Source organism: Thalassophryne amazonica, chromosome 3 (assembly GCF_902500255.1).
Source record: "Thalassophryne amazonica chromosome 3, fThaAma1.1, whole genome shotgun sequence".
NCBI lineage: Eukaryota > Metazoa > Chordata > Actinopteri > Batrachoidiformes > Batrachoididae > Thalassophryne > Thalassophryne amazonica.
Genome location: NC_047105.1, coordinates 97,087,102 through 97,108,957, shown reverse-complemented (window position 1 = coordinate 97,108,957; position 21,856 = coordinate 97,087,102). Strand labels below are relative to the sequence as shown.

The window sequence follows — 21,856 nt, the reverse complement described above, 5'->3', positions numbered from 1 at the left end:
AACCAGTATAATTACTTTTATCAATTTCACATTTAATATAATCTGCCAAGAATATGAAGCAAGTGTCTGTGAAATAACCTAGTCTAAATCCAAACTGAAGATGGCACAATGCATTATTCTGTTTAAGGTAACACGCAAACTGATCTAACACTACACTCTTTCTAGAATTTTAGAAACGACACTAAGAACCAAACCCGGGCAGTAGTTGCCTGCTTACTGTGAAGAAAGAGAAACTCATATGTAATGCTGTATTCTTATCTTGAGTATTGCTGTCTTCATTTTTGTAGTTGTGTACAACTGAAGATAGTTTTTGATTGTAGAGCTGAAGCCACCCAAAAATACTTTTTTCTTTTTATTTATTTTCATTTTATTATTTTTCTTTTTTTATATGTTGTATTAGTTTAGTACCTTTATGTTCTTTCCCTTGTTAATTGTGATTTTTCTTTTTTCTGCACTAAATCTAAACTAATCTAAAATCTGAATCTAATGAATCTAAATCTAAATCCCTTGTTTGCCGTTTTATTGTTAAATTAGATATATGTAGTTCTCTTATACACCACTAGGGGATGAATATAGAGAAAATATTGTGATTGTCAATGCTGCTGTTTAAGGTGATGTCCAGCAGGTGGCAGTAAGTTCTTGGTGTGTGAGATAGTTGTGAGCTCCTGCTCTCTTTCCGGCGGAAGCAGTGTTTGGTTTTTCTGTAGTCATCGTTGGTTTGTTGGTTTCAGTAGCTTGTTGTTTTTGTACCTGCCATTAAAGCTTTATTTCGTTTGTTTGTTTTTGTGCGTGTTGTTTAAAAATGCCGCTAGAGAATTTGGAGGAAGAGGGTCTGCCGAAGAACCCCGATCTGAAGATAGCACAGCTGAAGTTTCTACTCACGATGGAGGGCCACCGTCAGGACGCTAAAGTCAAAGCGGAGCTAATGGAAGCTATCAGAGCTAACAGTAAGTTTAATGTGTCCTCTCGGTGAGCGACGTTATTATGACATTTGAGTGACTTGAGTAAAATCATGTCTTTGTTTTGTATGTGTGTTTTAGATATGGCTCCGTATTATGAGGCTCTGTGTAAGGAGCTGAAGTGGCAGCTGGACAGTGATCTGCTGAGTAAGATGAAGAAGGCCAACGAAGAGGAGCTCAAACGTCTGGACGACGTCCTGGAAGATGCAGAGAAGAATTTGGGAGAAAGTGAGATACGAGATGCCATGATGACCAAAGCTGAATATCTGATCAGAATTGGAGACAAGGTAAGCATCAGCTAGCAGTCAGCACACACAACTGCTGTAAAGATGGATGCTTTGTTTAGAACACAAAGATGTGGACGTCAGTAAAATCATTTATCATATGGGCTGCTGAGTCACTGTTAATAATTTCTTACGTGTCCAACCTCGTAGGTTGATCGATAAAATTAAATTCATTAGTTCTAAAAGCCGTCATAATTATTTATAGGAAAACGTTCTATTTTTTTTCTACTAAGGTTTGAACTTTGAGTGTTTACACGAAAGAGAAAAGTGAGAAAATGTTAATGCCTGTTTGAGAAAAGTGTATAAAGTGTGTAGTGAGGGGTTTTACAGCCTTAAAACATCTATAATAGTAAAAAAATAACGCTGACGACTTTGCGGATTTCGCCTGTCGCGGGTTATTTTTAGAACGTAACTCCCGCGATAAATGAGGGACCACTGTATATGATAAAATCGTTATCAAGTTGTTCACCAATGAATATGGCTTTTTACACCCTTCAGAAAACCATACAACATTTATCTTTTATAGGTATATGATAAAATCGTTATCAAGTTGTTTTACCAATGAATATGGCTTTATACACCCTGATAAAGCCATATTCATTGGTGAACAACTTGATAACTGATGTTATTACATGGCTGATTTCTGGTCTGATATTTTCCCATATCAGCCCGTTACCATGACAATCGGTCTGGATCGGGTATCACATTTGTTACAACCAGAAGCTAAAACACGATTAGAAAAACCACGTTGGACATGAACTGTTGTTGTCCATTCGGCTGCTCCTGGTTTTGTTTGGGGTCGCCACAAATACTCCATAAATATCTAAACAGCGCAGGAAAAAACACACAGATTGCAAGCTTACCAGCTAAACTGACCATCTTCTAAGCAAGTTCTTCACAGAGGTGAAGAAAGCTAACAGATCTGACTACAAGCCTAAAACCGTCAGCAGCTTTCATATTCGGGTGATACTGTAAATTTGCATGTAATAGCCATATAATAAACAAATGATTAACCTTGCTTGCTCTGTCTGTACAGGAATATCAGACCAGGGTTTGAATCCCTTTTCTTTTTCTCTTTTTTGTGTTTCAAGTTTTAATTGGGAAGTGGCAAAGAACATTTGCCATTCAAAAAATATGTTCGTGAACTGATTTGTTTGTAAAGAGAGCTGTTCAAAAACCAAGGGTCCACTGTAACTTCATTTTATTTTGGCTAAGCACGAAAGCAATTTTCACTTGTTCTAGGCAGAGTCTTGCCTAAATGCACTTGTTGAGACCAGTTTTTAAATATGCTGCTTTAGGTTAAAAATTTTAGAGCTCTGAATGTGGGGCAGCATTAAGTGATAAAATAACATATGAATTTACATGATTGGTGATTAAATTTACAAGATAATATAATGATGGAAATTAAACTGACAAATTAATTTCAAGGCACATCTAACTTCAAAAATCTCACACGTTGAGAGCAGAAATTCAATAATTCTAATTCAATATAGTGATGTTTCACTTTCATTTTGTTGTGTTTGTGAATAAATTGTGATATTGTGAATTGGCATTGTCCATATGAGTGATTTCAAGCCGAATGTAGATTTTAAAAAAAAGGTCATATGTACACCAATGGTCCTCGTGTTTGTTATATTGTGATTAATAGTACAGATGTTTGGAAATGGCTATATTAATATTGTCATATTTATTTAAACCACATTAATGAACTACTATACATACAGCACCTGAAGTAATTTTGACATTATGTACATCTGTTTTGTGCTTCCACAGGAGGGCGCCCTAACAGCCTTCAGGAAGACCTATGACAAGACAGTTGCTCTGGGTCACCGGCTAGATATTGTGTTCTATCTGCTGAGGATCGGCCTCTTCTACATGGATAGTGACCTCATCACACGCAACTCTGAGAAAGCTAAGAGGTTGCGAATCAAATAGCAAATATTAGCACTATGGTGACCAAGAATCTGCCAATTGTATCAGTAATATTAATAATGTGTCTCCTGATCATCCTTGCCTTTGTCCTGTTTTTGTAGCCTCATCGAGGAGGGAGGAGACTGGGATCGGAGGAATCGTCTGAAGGTCTACCAGGGTTTGTACTGTGTGGCCATCAGAGACTTCAAGCAGGCAGCCGAGCTTTTCCTCGACACAGTTTCCACTTTCACCTCTTATGAGCTCATGGACTACAAGACCTTTGTCACCTACACTGTGTATGTCTGTATGATTGCCCTCAAAAGGCCAGACCTCCGTGAAAAGGTAGGTAATGTGCATGTGGTTACATAGGTCATGGTCGGGTTTTGACAAATGTCTATTCCAGATTTACCCTAGAGTACCATACATTTGTATTTTTTGATGATTGATCATCGTTTGCACTTACACCATCCTGGCGTGAAGTCAACATGGCTGTACACAATATATGATATGTACCATGTCCCAGGGACACACATTCTCAAATGTGTGTCCCTGGAATAACGTGTATTTTCCATTTAGATTGTTTTTTCCACACTGCTACTGTTTCTGTCCCTCTCTCCTGCTTTCGCCAGGAGGTGGGTCATCCTTCTCCGTGTGTGAGCTTAGAGGCCAACCTATATGGATTTTTTTTTTTTTTTTTTTTTTTAGGGCCGATACCAATATTTGTCTGCAGTAAAATGTGTCAAAATTTAGTATAACACACTCGTAACACAAATCTTCCTTTACATGTTTTGCAGCATATGTTTAATTCACAGAACCTTTCAACATGACCTTCACACAAAAAGTGCAAGGAGCTACAAATAACATTATGAAGTTGAATACGTGAACAAATAAATTAATACAGCTGACACAGCTTTGATCTGCTATCTTCCCCTATGACAGTCTGTGGGACAGCAGCCTTCAGCACTGACAGGCTGAAGTTTTGACATGAAACAAATCACGTAGTGCTGTGGGTGGGACTTTGCTACAACAAGAAAGCAGGGATTCATATTTTAATGAATTCCTGTGATATGGGCTAATAGCTCCCCAGTGCCTGAAGTCTGGGGCCCATATGATGGGCCCTTCTCAATAGGCCTTTGTAATAAGAAATAAGACGTCTTCCAGAAATGCACCTGCTGACTCGGGGAGGAAAGCTGGACCTTTTGTTTTTCAATTTTTTTTTTTTTTTTTGACAGTATAGAGGAGTGTCAAAATCTGAATCACAAGGACAAGGTGAGATTTTCACAGTGAATGCCCCCAGCCTGGTGATATTGTGACTTGGGAATTCAACCTTTTCAAATTGAAAATGATGCAGGGGAAATGTGTAAACTTAAAAAAATCTGGAAACTCCCACATTTTAAATTGTTTTTCTGTACATTCTTTTTTCTTTCAAATAAGTTTATTGCACATACAGTGTGTCAATGAAACACAGACATTTTAGATTAGTTTTAACTAATCAGCAGTTCAGCACAGAATCAGACCAGAAACGGTACTAAAAGATTTTCATTTTTGTCTTAGGACTTCAGGACACAAGGTTGGACAGGACCTCGAGTGGAAGCGTTCTGCGCAGTGATAGTTTCCAACAGCACCGCGATACTAGAAATTTCTGGCAAGAACCCTGCAAGCGATAATGTGATTCGTCCCATCCTGTCTATGTCTGATGCTGAGACCCTGATTCATGCGTTTGTTTCTTCTAGATTGGACTACTGCAATGTTCTATTTTCTGGTTTACTGCAGTCCAGCATTAGGGGTCTCCAGTTGGTTCAAAATGCTGCTGCCAGACTTTTGACACGAAGCAGAAAGTTTGACCACATTACACCCATTTTGGCGTCTCTTCATTGGCTTCCTGTCCCTGTGAGATCAGATTTTAAGGTTCTGCTATTATCCTATATAGTTGTTCACGGACTGGCATCTCCCTACTTAGAATAGAATTTATTATTATCATTGTACACGACAACAGAAAAAAATACTGTGCATGACAATGAAATTAAGAACAATCTCTTAAAAGCACAATTAAAATAAATAACCCTAAAGAATTCTACATAAAACCTAGTTAAAAACACTCAATCATAATCATAAAATGGCAGGTCCAGCAGCACTCAGTGCACAAATAGCTCTTCCCACAAAGCTATTTTTAAGTCTGTTTGTTCTGGCCTTAAGTGCCCTGTATCGTCTGCCTGATGGCAGCAATTCAAACAAATAGTGTCCAGGATGGGGGGGGGGGGGGGGGGGGGTCTCTGATTATATAGTCCTTGCCTTCCTGAGACAACAACTTGTATACAGTTCCTCTAATGAAGGCAAGAGACAACCAGTGATCTTCTGGACTGTGGTGACGACCCTCTGGAGAGCTTTCCTGTTGATAGAAGGACACCAGCAGTCTCTGTGGCAGATGGTTATTCCTGAGAACCCTCAGGAAGTAGTCTCTGCTGTGCCTTCTTGATGGTAGCCATAGTGTTTGTGCTCAAAGTCCGGTCGTCTCTCAAATACACGCCCAGAAAACAAAATTCAGAGACCCACTCCACGCAGTCCCCATCGCTGACCAGTGGCTGAATGACTGTTTTCCTCCTTCTATAGATCACCACCATCTCCTTTGTCGTTGAGGATCAAATTGTTCTCCCTACACCAGACTGACAACTGCTGCACCTCCTCTCTATAGGCGGACTCATCCTCACCTTAGCTGACCAAATTAAACCCTACATACCATATCAGCCACTATAAATGGCCGATACCAATATCAGCAAAAATACTGAATATCGGCACCAATAATCGATCGACCACTAGTGAGCATAGACTGTGTAACTGGCACTGAGAGTCGACAGCATACAACAATGAACCATCCTGTTTGGCTCCATCCAAAAGTTTTGGAAGAATAAATGGAATTGCTTACTTTATTTTTTTCCTCTTCCAGACTAGGAGGAACTTAAAAACCAAAGTTTACTGATACATATTTGTGATAAATCACTGGCCCTGTATGAAATTATACCGTGCTGCATGCACGTTTAAGAAGACAACACCACCAACTTATTAAATTATCGGTTAGCGGTTAGCTGTGGCTTCCCATAAATGTTTTGGTGGTTTATCGGTTAAGCATTATAAAAGATAACTTTTCAGTTGGCTGATTAGCGATTATCAAAGCTACCTTTTTGGTTAGCTGTTCCCACCTCTGTTTGCCACACAGCAAGCCATATTTTGTTACAAATATTTGAAGACATTTGTAACAAAATATTCATAAAGGACACACACAGTCAAATCCACAGCAGCTTGCAGCCAACCATCCTAGCAAAGGGTCCCGGCAGCAGTCTCTGTCTGTAGCCAGCTCTGTCACTCACACACACACACACACACACACACACACACACACACACACACACACACACACACACACACACACACACACACACACACACACACACACACACACACACACACACAATGGAAGATGATCCATTTTGTTTGTTGGCTTGCTCTTATTCAGTGGATTTGTTTTACTGTAGGTAATAAAAGGAGCAGAGATCTTGGAGGTGCTGCACAGTCTGCCTGCTGTTCGACAGTACCTTTTCTCCCTCTATGAGTGCCGCTATTCTGTCTTCTTCCAGTCTCTGGGTAAGAAAATATGTTTTTTATGTTGTTTTTTTTATGTATTTATGTTGCTTCGTATCACGCAAAATGTTCTCCACATGTTCGTATCATGAAAGGATTAAAACTCAAATACATATGGACAGTCTTTGAGTTGTCTTGAACCCAGTATTGGCTTTCTGTCAGTGGCGGCGCCAGGAAATTTTTTGTTGGGGGAGCTGAGGGGGGGCTGGGGTAAAAGTTGGAGGGGTTCCACAAAATGCTGTCAAAATGAACAATATATAGTAAATTGCTTTATAAATACCAAGGTATATGTTTTAGTCACCCGTGCTCCTCTAAAATGTGGTATCAATGCACACACACATCACTTAGAATGATTGCCGAACAACGATATGCAAAAAGTAGTTCCCAGATAATTGTGATATATTACTGTGAGATAATAAGTATATCTCATCTAAATCAATTCTTAAATTTACCAGTCATAAAATTATAAAGATAAGTGAAGTTTTAAGAGTGGCCGTAATAAATATTTAGGAAACCTAAATTTTTGGAGTATGGAGTTAAATTTGTCTCATTAATACTCGCAAATGCACAGAGGGTGATTGACAAATATCCTTTGATTTGTACACATGCTTTGTCATCCACAAACACAAATTTCTGATTTGTAACTTGTGTGTGGGTTTTTATAAATAAATGTTTATTTGCAAAACTGAAAATTCTGTTTGTGAAGGGTGATTCGGCATTGGTGGATCACTGAACACACATGTTCATCACTTGCCCAGTTATGCAATATTAAGACATTCTCAGTGCAAAACTGCAGTTGAAATCCACAAATATGTTAGTCGCTATTCACATTATTGGCAGAATTATTGGGGTGGCTGAGGGGGGCTTAAGCCCCCCCTTGGCACCGCCACTGCTTTCTGTGTAAGTTCTATTTTGTTTGTTTTTAAAAAGCTCAATTTAATTTATTTTTACAGCACCAAATCACAAAATAAGTTATGTCACCGTGTATCACAGAAGTAGGGTTTTCATTTTGCTCGCTCCATGAGCAACCGCACTGGTGACAGTGGGGTTTTGTTTAGATCCCCGTCACACATGGCATGAATGGGGCAGAATGGTGTCCGAATGACGAATCAACCCACATCCGAAAAGTGTTGAGGTGCGGTCTGAAAACATCGGACAGCAGTCTCAGAGCAGGTGACACGGGCGGGCCCATTCGCCCGTGCAAAGCACTTGTGGTGCACTCCAGGTGGGACACCCATTGACAGTCAATGTGCAGTCTGACCACAAACCCACTGCAATCTACATACTCATACATCGTCATAACAGCATTCAGAACAATTTGTTCGCGTACGGCAGAACCCCAAAATGGATGGGGCACGTCACATCCTGCCAGCGTGTCCCAATTGTGCCACGTACATGCACCTCCACTGGATCCTGTTCGGGGAGTGCAAAGGAAATGTTGATATTTGTTTATCGTGTTAGCTTGCTGGGTACAGTTGGCTGATTAATGGCTAATTTAGCTCTTCTACTATAACTAGCTTATTTTCGCTATTTACAATTTTATTTTACATGGTGTAGATTTTTAATGATTCATCAGTTTGTGTTCCTTTAAAGATATCAACATATAGTACCTAAGTTCTTAGGTTTCCATTTGATAGCATAATGATTATACTTTTTATTTTCCTATAGAATGCTAACAGAGTTACTTTAGATAGATACCAGTACACTCACACACTCATGGCTTCTGTTTCTATAATAAAATACCAGATTTATAGCTTAGCCTACTAACTACATTTAATTTTACTACTAGTCTACATACTAAATTACCTATACTATATTTTCTTGAGCCGCTTGGGTGGGTAGGGAGAGTTCCCATGGGATAAAAAAGCTTTTCATCCTACCATCCCTGGTTCTCAAGACCAGGCACCTAAGTGGCTCTACTCTACTCTTTTCTACTCTCCTATTTTACTCTTCCTTTTTAGATATTTAGATATACCTTTATATACTAGCATAGTTCCACCTTAGAATTGGAATATAATATATAAGATATACCTTAGTGAATTTTCATGTATGTGACACGCATCCATCATGTGAAGTGGATGTGGATATTGCGCAATCAAACCGAAAGCACCATCTGTCACTGCGAGTCAGTGTATCATTGTGCACATCAGAGGTGCGGAACGCACCCGCAACACAGCTGAATGGGATGTCACCCCCATAATACACATATTTTCAGGATTAGAGAAATATTTTTTGAGCCTACTGGTTGGGACCAGTAGCACTAATTTTGTTACTGGTCCTCCTGGTCTAAGGTAGAGGCCCCGGGTATTTGGAAGCTCAGAGCCTCCGACAGCGAGTCTCAGTGACGCATTAATCATCACATCATGCGCATTAATTCAATCAATATTGTATTTGTGAATCTGTAATAGCATGATAAAACGTTTTCAGTTTTTGCTGAATGTATATAAAGTTATAAACATTTTCTTGCATGATCCTCTGCTTTTATGTGAATGTACGTGCACCTTATGCTTTGCTTTTCTGTAATTGTGCTTGTCTTATACAGCCCAAACTTAGCCTTTATGCTTGTTACTTAATCCACTTGTCCATTCTTGCTGTGTGAGCTCTATAATATCTCTGCCCTTTTTTTGGGCAACAGTTATACAGATAGCTTCTCAGACTAGTATGATCAAAATTTTATGAAGGGGTCAGTGGTTTGCAACCTTTACTCTCAGAAGAGCCATTTTTGTCCCATCTTCCACAAATAATTTTCTTCTAGAGCCACAAAACATATTTGACCTTTAAAATGAATGAATAAAGATAACACAGCTTATAATGTTTTTCTATATACAGTTCAACTATATGTTTGTAATTGTTCTTTTTGGTTTGTTTTTTATAACTCCAAATCAGAAAAGTTCGGATGATATAAAATACGTGGTGGTGGTGGGGGGAATGTAGGAATGGATATACATCCATTCCTACATTTAAGACCTGCAGCATTTTCAAAGAAAAAGAAAGGTTGGGACAGGGCAGTTTATTCTTCCAACTCACTGAATACAACCCCTGGCAAAAATTATGGAATCGCCGGCCTCGGAGGATGTTCATTCAGTTGTTTAATTTTGTAGAATAAAAGCAGATCACAGACATGACACAAAACTAAAGTAATTTCAAATGGCAACTTTCTGGCTTTAAGAAACACTATAAGAAATCAGGACAAAAAATTGTGGCAGTCAGCAACGGTTACCTTTTTAGACCAAGCAGAGGAGAAAAAAATATGGAATCACTCAATTCTGAGGAAAAAATTATGGAATCATGAAAAACAAAAGAACGCTCCAACACATCATTAATATTTTGTTGCACCACCTCTGGCTTTTATAACAGCTTGCAGTCTCTGAGGCATGGACTTAATGAGTGGCAAACAGTACTCTTCATCAATCTGGCTCCAACTTTCTCTGATTGCTGTTGCCAGATCAGCTTTGCAGGTTGGAGCCTTGTCATGGACCATTTTCTTCAACTTCCACCAAAGATTTTCAATTGGAATAAGATCCGGACTATTTGCAGGCCATGACATTGACCCTATGTGTCTTTTTGCAAGGAATGTTTTCACAGTTTTTGCTCTATGGCAAGATGCATTATCATCTTGAAAAATGATTTCATCATCCCCAAACATCCTTTCAATTGATGGGATAAGAAAAGTGTCCAAAATATCAACATAAACTAGTGCATTTATTGATGATGTAATGACAGCCATCTCCCCAGTGACTTTACCTGACATGCAGCCCCATATCATCAATGACTGTGGAAATTTACATGTTCTCTTCCGGCAGTCATCTTTATAAATCTCATTGGAACGGCACCAAACAAAAGTTCCAGCATCATCACCTTGCCCAATGCAGATTCGAGATTCATCACTGAATATGACTTTCATCCAGTCATCCACAGTCCACGATTGCTTTTCCTTAGCCCATTGTAACCTTGTTTTTTTCTGTTTAGGTGTTAATGATGGCTTTCGTTTAGCTTTTCTGTATGTAAATTCCATTTCCTTTAGGCGGTTTCTTACAATTCTGTCACAGACGTTGACTCCAGTTTCCTCCCATTCGTTCCTCATTTGTTTTGTTGTGCATTTTCGATTTTTGAGACATATTGCTTTAAGTTTTCTGTCTTGACGCTTTGATGTCTTCCTTGGTCTACCAGTATGTTTGCCTTTAACAACCATCCCATGTTGTTTGTATTTGGTCCAGAGTTTAGACACAGCTGACTGTGAACAACCAACATCTTTTGCAACATTGTGTGATGATTTACCCTCTATTAAAAGTTTGATAATCCTCTCCTTTGTTTCAATTGACATCTCTCGTGTTGGAGCCATGATTCATGTCAGTCCACTTGGTGCAACAGCTCTCCAAGGTGTGATCACTCCTTTTTAGATGCAGACTAATGAGCAGATCTGATTTGATGCAGGTGTTAGTTTTGGGGATGAAAATTTACAGGGTGATTCCATAATTTATTCTTCAGAATTGAGTGAGTCCATATTTTTTTCTCCTCTGCTTGGTCTAAAAAAGTAACCGTTAGTGACTGCCACAATTTTTTTTCTTGATTTCTTATAGTGTTTCTTAAAGCCAGAAAGTTGCCATTTGAAATGACTTTAGTTTTGTGTCATGTCTGTGATCTGCTTTTTTTCTACAAAATTAAACAACTGAATGAACATCCTTCGAGGCTGGTGATTCCATAATTTTTGCCAGGGGTTGTATTTCTTAGACTTAATTTACATCAGTCATTCAGAACCACAAACAGTGTGGTACTTTATGGTAAATCTGTCAGGTAGGCAGTTCTCAAAAAATAAATCACCATGCTGGAAGGAGACAAGTGAGGGAAGCCACCAGTGTTTGGCACAGTTCCGCTAATTTGCTAACCGCTAATTAGCAATGTTAACTTTTTGTTAGCAGATTAGCTTTTCAGCTAATTTTGAAAACCATCAGTGGACCACTTAGCTTCCACCAAATTTAACTCTGCTAACTTTCAGTCCGCAAACTTTTGTTTTGCTGGCATAGTAAATTAAAATCATACATTTAGTACTTACCTGTTACATGTCTTGCAATAGTCAGATGGCTGTGAGCTCAGTCCTCCCTCAGCAGAAGAGAGCGGATCGAGCTGGCTGCTGTTGCCCCTAAGGAAGGAAGGAAAAAAGTATTTTACTTTCAACATGCAAAAGGCAGACGGTGTGGAGGAGACATGAAGCGCAACACACTTTTCACTTATGGTTTTACTTATAAACAACTAATTCCAGACAGTTTGTCGAAATTGGCGGTAACTGTCATTTATACATAGAGAAAATATCACACATATGACATATCCTTTAAAGGAATGCACTAAATTCTGAAGGTTTGAGCTTTAACAGACACATTTGCCGTGCACTCCACATCGCCCTCGCTGTGCTGTGTCCATGAGCACAGTGCTGACCGTTCGTCATGTGTGAGACACACATGGCCATTCTGGCGGTGCAATGTCCTGCTCAGAGGTCAGAGCACGTGAAGGAATGAGTGGTGGAGCGAATCGTTAAGTGCGTGAGTGACAGCACTCTAGCGCATCCGTCTGGCAGTCTGAGTGCTTTATTTATGTTTGTGGTGCAGTCTGACAACAGTCTGTTTCCCCGTACTGTTGACAGACAACATTTGGGCTGTAGTCATGCAGGTGTGCACAACTCAGTCCAGACTGGATCTGCCCACATTCCACATGGATGTCCGGCAGTTGTACATGGCTGTCTGTCCCTCCCGACTGCGCCTTGAAGTTTGGGTTTTTTTTTTTCCCATTCCGGCTTGATTCCTGCTCATTCTTGCTATGTGTGATGGGGTCTTATCGGAAGAAACATCAATCAGACCAGACTCGGTGAGGTGACAATCTCCTGTGGCCATAATAATAAATGAAACAAAAGTGCAACAGTATGGAGTGAGGGGGTCGGTCCCTTCTCAGGGCCATCCAATCTCTGTACTCACAAAGCGAGAGCTGTTTTCGGGTCCTTGGCAGTAAGTCTGACTCATTTCCAGTGGAGGTTGGCCTCCGCCAGGGCTGCGCCTTGTCACCAGTCCTGTTTGTGATATTCATGGACAGGATATCAAGGCATAGTTGGGGGGAGGAGTGTTTCCAGTTTGGTGGGCTCAGAGTCTCATCACTGCTTTTTGCAGATGATGTGGTTCTGTTGGCTTCATCAGCCTGTGACCTCCAGCACTCACTGGATCGGTTCACAGCCAAGTGTGAAGTGGCTGGGATGAGGATCAGCACCTGTAAATCTGAGGCTATGCTTCTCAGCAGGAAACCGATGGATTGCCTACTCCGGGTAGGGAATGAGGTCTTGCCCCAGGTGAAGGAGTTCAAGTACCTCAGGGTCTTGTTCACAAGTAAGGGTACAATGGAGTGTGAGATTGGCCGGAGAATCGCTGCAGCAGGGGCGGCGTTGTTGTACTGTTGTGACAAAAATGGAGCCGTGACAAAAATGGAGCCGAGCCAAAAGGTGGAGCTCTCGGTCTACTGGTCAGTTTTTGTTCCTACTCTCACCTATGGTCATGAGGGTTGGGTCATGACCAAAAGAACTAGATTGTGGGGACAAGCGGCTGAAATGGGCTTCATTGGGAGGGTGGCTGGTGCCTCCCTTAGAGATAAGGTTCCTTTATTTGTTTGAGGATTCGTTCTATTGTTTTGTTGCTGTTGATGTGTTTGACATATACAACTGCTACAATCAGTAAGTTTTCTGGTTTTCTTTATCATTAATAGTCTGAGTCATTAACATTTACAGCAGAGGAATTTGCGCTTGCATACTACATTAAAAATAAATTTACACCAGTGGCAAACTGTAGACTCTTTTCACTGTGCTGAACTGGAGAAATTAAGCTGGTGGCCCCTTGTAGGTTTGTTTGTGCACAAAGATTATGCTGCAGTAGTTAATACATCACTAAGCTTCGAACATTGAATAATTTCAAAGCATGCACAAAGGAAGACTTTGCCGTGTCAGTCCCTGCTGTTGCAGGTGCATGTGTTTGGGGGGATTAGGCCCGTCACAATATCAAATTTTGCTGGATAATATATTTCCTCAGTATCACGGTATTTGTTGTTTTAAGACCATTTATGTAATTGATTTAATGATAATATAGCATAAAAATGCAAGTACATCTTTCAAAGAGCAATGAACTTTCATTGTCAAGAATATTCAACATTAGAATTGAAATGTGAAAAATGATAAAAAAAAATATCCTAAATCACTAATTCATATTTCAAAAGGGTGGAATGGGCTAATGACCCCCTCAGAGCCTGAAATAATAGCCCATTTTCTCCATATGATGGGTCATTTAATGTGGTTATGCAAAGTGGAATAAAATAAATAATTTAAGATTTGTTGTTTTTTTTGTTTTGTTTTTTATCTATTGTCAGATCCATACCTTGAGCCAGGTAAAGTTAAATATGATGTAAATTTCTTATTTCATTATTTTGTGTTATATTTCACACCTTAAATTTTTGTCAATTTTAAGATTTTTTTGATTTTTGCACAAGTGAGGGCATTGCATAAAATGGTACTCTGTACAGCTTTAAAATCACCATAGACGGGGTTGTTATTCGGCAAGGAATCCTATCCATGAAATCTTACACTAATTTATGTAAAATATCAATTTTTGTCATAAGTTGGTGTTGTCTGTAAAAGTGCATGCAACACAGACTGATCTCATACAGGGACAGTGATTCAACATAAATGTGGATCGGGGCGCTTTGTCTTTTAGGTTCCTATTTTGGAAGAAATAGGAAATAACGATAAGTCGATGCGGTAATAAGCGAAGTGCGCAACGCATTTGCGCATGCGTGGGTCAAACGGGTCAAAAATTCCAGCTACTAAACACACTGCTCCCATTGAATTTTGTATACGGTAGCATTTGAGGACTGTGAAAGTTAAGGCTTACAGGGATTGTTTCAAAGGCTTTAAGCCTTAAGATATGCATACTATAATGACAGGTGCGCACTGTGCTGTTTTCAAATGCTCGAACGGAATTTATAGGCCTGAAAGGTGGCTGAAAACACACGATTGCAAAGCTCCGCCGAGTCCACCCAAAGACAGAAAGAAGAAATGTGGTTGTAAGCCTCCGTTCATTCTACACAATTTCCCCGTAGAAAAGAAAGATCCAGACGGACATAAAAGATGGACTAAAATTGTAAGTTTCTTGCACACATTTATTGTCAATATCCTGAAACCGTGTAGAATTATAATGTGGTTGATGGCGCCGTTTTCGTGCATTGGCTTATGACTGTAATGTCGCGCCATGAATGACGTGGCGCGTAATATTGACATGTTCTATAAACAAACTGCATGCATGCACATATTATTGTATGTCTGTCAACTTATCAAAACAAACGTGACACCAAAGAGGTTATATGTGAGACCCACCTTCATTGTAGTCATTATGAAGCCGGTGGAGTAGCGATTTCTCATCCCTGCTGAGCAAATATTTTGCAATATCCACAGTTTGAGACCCTGGACTTCATCTAACCATCCATCAGTCAGAAATTTGTTTGTCTCCAACTATCAACAAGGACTGATAGTCATTTTCGACAGCAGCCCTCTTTTCCTCCTTTGTCGGCACCGACGGTAGTTTGTGTACCGATGCAGCACACGCAAGGGCAGCCAGCTCTTCCTTCCATTTCTCTCTACTGTCGTACGCAGTCCTGGGTGTAACAAGCAATCTGCGGAGCTTACAAAAATGCTTTAAATCGCCAACTTTCCAGCGGTTGAAAGAGTCCAAATTATAGCACTCTTCCCTGCTTTCTGCCGTCTTTGAATGTGGATTGGTAGCAGAAAAATTTAGCGTACCCATAATGCACTGCGCGGCCCGAGATGCGCACTTCGCTTATTATCGCGACAGGCCTACATGGGATATTACTGCTCTGCTTTCACTCTGCTCTGGGCTCTTGTTTTGCCTGTACCAATGTGTAAAAATGTCCATGAAACTTTGTTTTTGTTTCACAGCCCTGGTGGAGCAGGAGATGAAGAAGGATTGGCTCTTCGCACCTCACTATCGCTACTATGTGAGGGAGATGAGGATACAGGCCTACAGCCAACTGCTGGAGTCTTACCGCTCACTCACCCTGGGCTACATGGCCGAAGCCTTTGGCGTCAGCACAGAGTTCATTGACCAGTGAGTTAAACGCAAACCAAACTCTCTCATCTCTCATCTTCAACTGCTTATCCGGGATAGGGTCACGGGGGCAACAGCTCTAGCAGGAGTCTCTACCAGACTCCCCTTTCCCGTGCCACATTGACCACCTCTGACTGGGGGATCCCAAGGCGTTCCCAGGCCAGTGTGGAGATATAATCTCTCCACCTAGTCCTGGGTTGGGGTCTCCTCCCAGATGGACGTGCCTGGAACACCTCCCAAGGGAGGCGCCCAGGAGGCATCCTTACCAGAAGCCTGAACCACCTCACCTGGCTCCTTACACCTTACTCCTACACTTGGGGCAAGACCGTATTCCCTACCTATAGTAGGCAATCCATCGTTTCCTGCTGAGAACCATGGCCTCAGATTTAGAGGTACTAATCATCATCCCAGCCACTTCACACTCAGCTGCGAACTGATCCATTGTGTGTCAGAGGTCACAGACTGATGAAGCCAACAGGACCACATCATCTGCAAAAAGCAGTGATGAGACCCTGAGCCCACCAAACCGGAAAGCCTCCCCCCCCCCGACATCCTGTCCATGAATATCACAGACAGGATTGTGACAAGGCACAACCCCCACCAGAAACAAGTCCGACTTACTGCTGAGCACCCGAACACAGTTCTTGCTTAGTGAGTACAGAGATTGGATGGCCCTGAGAAGGGACCCCTCATTCCTACTCCCACAGTATCTCCCTGGGTACCTGATCATACGCCTTCTCCAAGTCCACAAAACATATGTAGACTGGGTGGGCATACTCCCAGGCACCCTCCAGGATCCTTGTGAGAGTAAAGAGCTGGGCGAGTGTTCCACGACCAGGATGGAACCCACGTTGTTCCTCTTCAATCAGAGGTTTGACTGTTGGCCAAACCCTCCTTTCCAGCACCCTGGAGTAGACTTTACCAGGGAGGCTGAGTAGTGTGATGCCCCTGTAGTTGGCACACTCTCTCTAATCCCCTCTTTTTAAATATGGGGAGCACCACCCCACTCCTTAGGCACTGTCCCAGACCTCAATGCAGTGTTGAAGAGACGCCTCCAAGACAATCCCTCCACACCCAGAGCCTTCAGTATTTCTGGACAGATCTCATCAACCCCCGGGGCCTTGCCACTGGGGAGTTGTTTGAGTTCCACCAGGGAAATTGATGGAAATCCTCCATCAGCTTCCAGCTCTGCCTCTACTGTAGAGGGCACCCTGGTCTGATGCAGGAGTTCCTCAAAGTGTTCCTTCCAGCGTCAGATTACATCCTCAATTGAGGTCAACAGAGTCCCATCCTTACTGTAGACAGCTTGGATGATTCTCCGTTTTCCGATCCTGAGGTGCTTCATGGTCCTCCAGAAGCACCTTGGTGCCGACTGAAAGTCCTTCTCCATGGTTGCTCCGAACTTCTCCCACACCCACTGCTTTGCCTCCCCCACAGCAGAGGCTGCCACCCTTCAGGCCTCTTGGTACCTTGCAACTGCCTCTGGAGTCCTCCGAGATAACATATTCCACAAGGCTTCCTTCTTTGGTCGGATGGCTTCCCTGACCACCAGTGTCCACCACGGTGTTTGAGGGTAACCACCCCTTGAGGCACCTAAGACCTTCAGGCCACAGCTCCCCGCAGCAGCTTCAGCAATGGAAGCTTTGAACATTACCCATGCTGGTTCAATGCCCTCAACCTCCACAGAGATGCTAGAAAAGCTCCGCCGGAGGTGTGAGTTGAAGATCTGTTGGACAGTGGGCTCCTCCAGACGTCCCCAGTTCACCTGCACTATCCGTTTGGGCTTACCAAGTCTGTCCAAAGTCCTCCCCCACCCTCTGATCCAACTCACCACCAGATGGTGATCAGTTGACAGCTCTGCCCCTCTCTTCACCCGAGTGTCCAGAACATGCGGCCTCAGATCAGATGATACGATCACAAAATCGATCATCGATCTTCGGCCTAGGGTGCTCTGGTACCATGTACACTTATGAGCATCCTTATGTTCGAACATGGTGTTCATTATGGACAGTCCGTGACTAGCACAGAAGTCCAGTGACAAAAGACCATTCAGGTTTAGATCGGGGAAGCCATTCCTCCCAGTCACACCTCTCCTGGTGTCTGTCATTTCTGACATGTGTTGAAGTCCCCCAGCAGAATAATGGAGTCCCCCACCGGAGCCTTATACAAGACTTCATTCGGGGACTCCAAGAAAGCCAAATACTCCAAACTGCTGTTCGGTACATACGCACAAACAACAGTCAGAGTTTTCTCCCCCGCCACCCGAAGGCACAGGGAGGCGACCCTCTCATCTACCGGGGTAAATTCCAACGTAGCGACGCTCAGCAGGGACCCGTGAGTATCCAACATCAGAAAATGAGGCAAATCGATACAGTGAGGAAACTGCACAAGTGAACTCCAAGTTATTGATATTGGGTCACTTGTATTCTATAACCAGATACTGAACACATTTCCAGTCAAGTCGCCTTAATTTCAAAATACACTCACTGAGATAATTTGGCCTTAATTTTTAGGACACTCCAACTTCGACTTGAAATTCTGCCGTGTTTGAATCTTGCAGTTGTCGAGCTCGAGTGTGTCATCAACCAGCTTATAATAGTGGAGTCAGGGAGTGTTTGATGGGATGCAGCACTTTTACGGCAATAAGTGAATGAACAAAACAAGACGGTTCATTACTTGGAGTTGACCTACTCAGTCTTCATTGACATCTGCTGGGAAAATAATTTGAAGCAAAATACTGTAACAAAAAAAATTCTTTGGGCCTTTCTTGCAACTAATGGAATAATCAGTATTGACAGGACAGCTACAGATCAAGTGCTCTAAATTGATCTTTATGTAGAAAAAATGTTTTAATGTATAGTTGAGGATGATAGGGGTTTAGTAAATACTATTAAAGTAGACCTGCATTGAAATAAATGTGGTCAGATTTCAGAAAGAAATAGCTGATATGTATTTATAAGACCCTTGTGAATGCAGTAAAGTAAATCTGTAAGCCCAAATTTGTAATTCAGTGGAGAAATCTTCGTTTAAAAATAACAAATTTGCAGCTCAAATTTAGCCCTTTGTGAAAACAGTTTGTACAGCCGTATCATTTCCATGACGTCAGGGACAAGATGACGCGCTCCCGCCTTCAGTCCGATCCCGCATTGAAATTTTTATGTTAGTAATGTTACTTATACGCGTCCTGGTTTCAACATCCAAAAGTAAGCTGCAATGAATGTGAGATACAGATCTGTGTGCTCAGATCAGCAACGACATCGACAGCGGCCGCCGTTCTTCCTCTCCCGCTCTCTGCCTCCGCCGCGCTTATTAAGTCTGCGGGCTCGTTAACCGCCGACGCGGGCCACTCACACCGCCCGTGTCTGCTTTGCAGCTGGTGTTGTGCCAGATTCAGCGCACAACACCGGCATCACCTCTGTCTACTGAATGGAGCTGCAGCACACTTGGCACAAGTCCTGAGATTACGCTCGCTGTTTTAATGCGAAGCGGCCGGTACACCTGTTGCTGCAAGGACAGACTTCTTGCGGCAAAATCCACAGCACCGCACGTCTCGGCAATCAGAGCCCCAGAGCTCCATGGACGCTGAGAGAGGTTTATATATTTTTAATGACTGGGATTCTTTGCGGGTCTCGCCTCCATATCCCGCAATTGTACCGGAGGCGAAAGACAGTAGATTTTCATTGCGACACCACTCAATCAAACGGGCGTATGAAAAAGTCCCCCAAAATAATTTTCAAGCACAAATAAAAGAAATATGTACTCACCAAACGTGCCGCAAGACAATATGAAGTTTTAAAAAAGTAGATCCTTCTGTATAAGACAAGAAAAAGGTGCAGATGCAAACTAACGTAAATCCACAAATTACAGTTGGCGCAATGCATGCTGGGAGAGGGTCTTGTCTGTAACGTCCATGATGAGAGGGACAGTTTGCGGAGGGCTAAATGTTAGCTGTAAATTTGTCATTTTCAAATGAAGATTTCTCCGTTGAATGACAGATCTGGGCTTGCAGATTTACTTTACTACATTCAGAAGGATCTCATGTGTAAATGTAAGTCATTTTTTGTTCAAAAAATCTGACTGCATTTTTTTCAATGCAGGTCTCCTTTAAATAGTATTGTTTGACAGATGTGTTTTTTTTTTCCAGTGGCAAGTACAGATATTTAAGAAAACAGGGTAGCCGATTGCAGAGCTATAAAGCAGATATTCTGCAGACTTAACTTACAGACTTAATTTGCTCTGTTCTTTGAAACATTCTTGCCTTCTGCTGCTTCACTATTTCCTGGTTAATTGTTCTTTCGTTGATGCTGAGGGAGACGTGGCATCGCTGGATGTCACCATGTTTGCTGCTTACACGTTATGACCCACAACCTACAACGTGGTCTCAGATTGGACATTTTACATCAGATGGTCAGATTACATAGTTTGTGGATGATCTTGTAATTTAGTGCAGTGCGCATATTTCGCCTCGAGTACAAAATAGTTTGCTCTTTCCACCTGATTAAAAAAAAAAAAAAAAAAAGTGGTAACTCTCACTGAAATGTTCTTAGCCTGCGAAAGGAGAACATGCACCAGAGCTTCCATGCTGAAGCTAAGCACAGCAGTGCTATGCCATTTTTAACCATCTGCATACTTTTTTTTTTTTTAAACAGCCTTGTGAGAATTTAATCTGCCAATGAATATTATGGAAATATGACATTAATTGGCCTGATTAATCAGTAAATTATTAAATTGTAAATACTATTTCTGAATGTGAAGTTAAATCTTAAAGGACTATATTTTTATGTCAACATTTGGCCTTTTTGTGTAGATTGTGTTAACTCCCTGGCATTGGCACAGTCTATTAATGTCCTATTCTTGTGACATCCCTGATGCCACGTCCTCTCTGTAATGCAAAATTTGAAACACAGGCTGGGTTGTGCTGATTTTCATTTTGGCAGTTCCGTTACATTTATTGCCACGCACTTCTAGAGAATAGACCCAATTCCTTTTTCACAGCTCACATTTTGACATCATACTGGCAATATTAAATAATTGTGACTGGGAAAGAAGGCAGAGTTATGAAGAGTCACTTCCTGTGCTTCACTTTTCTGAACGCTCCCCAAAACAGACATGAAGCTCTATAACCCAAAAGATTACAAAAAAGAGGACAGAGGCTATGCTCCCTTTGACTACCACTTCACCCTTTCATTCACATGAATGTAGAAAATGAAGGGGTAGGGCGATGGGAGAGTATTGGGATTGGACCATTAGGCATTTATGTCTTTAAAGTTATATAGCACGAACATGTTTGGTGCTCGTTTACAAAGAAAGCACACACATGCCAAATCTGATTGCACCCTGCAAAAATCACTTCCAAAAAACAGTCACAGAAGAGAATGCTGTTATCAAAGAAAATGTGGAAAGGTAGAACAGAAACCCAGCACAGTATACATGCACAATCATTCGTGATGTGCAGCAGTCAACTGTCTCAAAAGCAACGTGCGTGCAATGCATGTGTTACGAAAGTGCTTTCTCCCTCTTCAGGGAACTGTCCCGCTTCATAGCTGCCGGTCGTCTCCACTGCAAGATTGACAAAGTAAATGAGATTGTGGAAACAAACAGGTAAGCAAAAAAACAATAATAATAAAAACCCCACAAACAGCACATGCAGGTTGTAGTTCAGCAACTAATTCAATAATTCGACTACCTGTATGTCCCCCCCCCCCCCCCCTTTCTTTTACAGACCTGACAGCAAGAACTGGCAGTACCAAGAAACAATCAAAAAAGGTGACTTGCTGCTGAACAGAGTCCAGAAGCTGTCCAGAGTCATCAACATGTGACCAGATTCCAGGCTTTTCTCGTGTGCAAACTACAGTGACTCTGTGTATATAATAAACTTTGTTTACAACGTCACTGTGTGGCCATCATTAAGAAGAGTCGG

General features: G+C 41.6%; 1 protein-coding gene across 1 annotated transcript; it reads left to right on the top strand.

Annotated features, from left to right (window-relative positions):
- Positions 1 to 685: 685 nt before the first annotated feature.
- psmd6 (proteasome 26S subunit, non-ATPase 6) lies at positions 686 to 21,846 on the top strand. Its single transcript, XM_034167157.1, has 8 exons — positions 686 to 947; positions 1,041 to 1,246; positions 3,017 to 3,162; positions 3,277 to 3,496; positions 6,685 to 6,793; positions 15,768 to 15,936; positions 21,460 to 21,537; positions 21,659 to 21,846. The coding sequence occupies exons 1-8, from the start codon at positions 803 to 805 to the stop codon at positions 21,753 to 21,755; spliced, it is 1,170 nt and encodes a 389-aa protein (XP_034023048.1). The 5' UTR covers positions 686 to 802; the 3' UTR covers positions 21,756 to 21,846.
- The last annotated feature ends 10 nt before the right edge of the window (positions 21,847 to 21,856 follow it).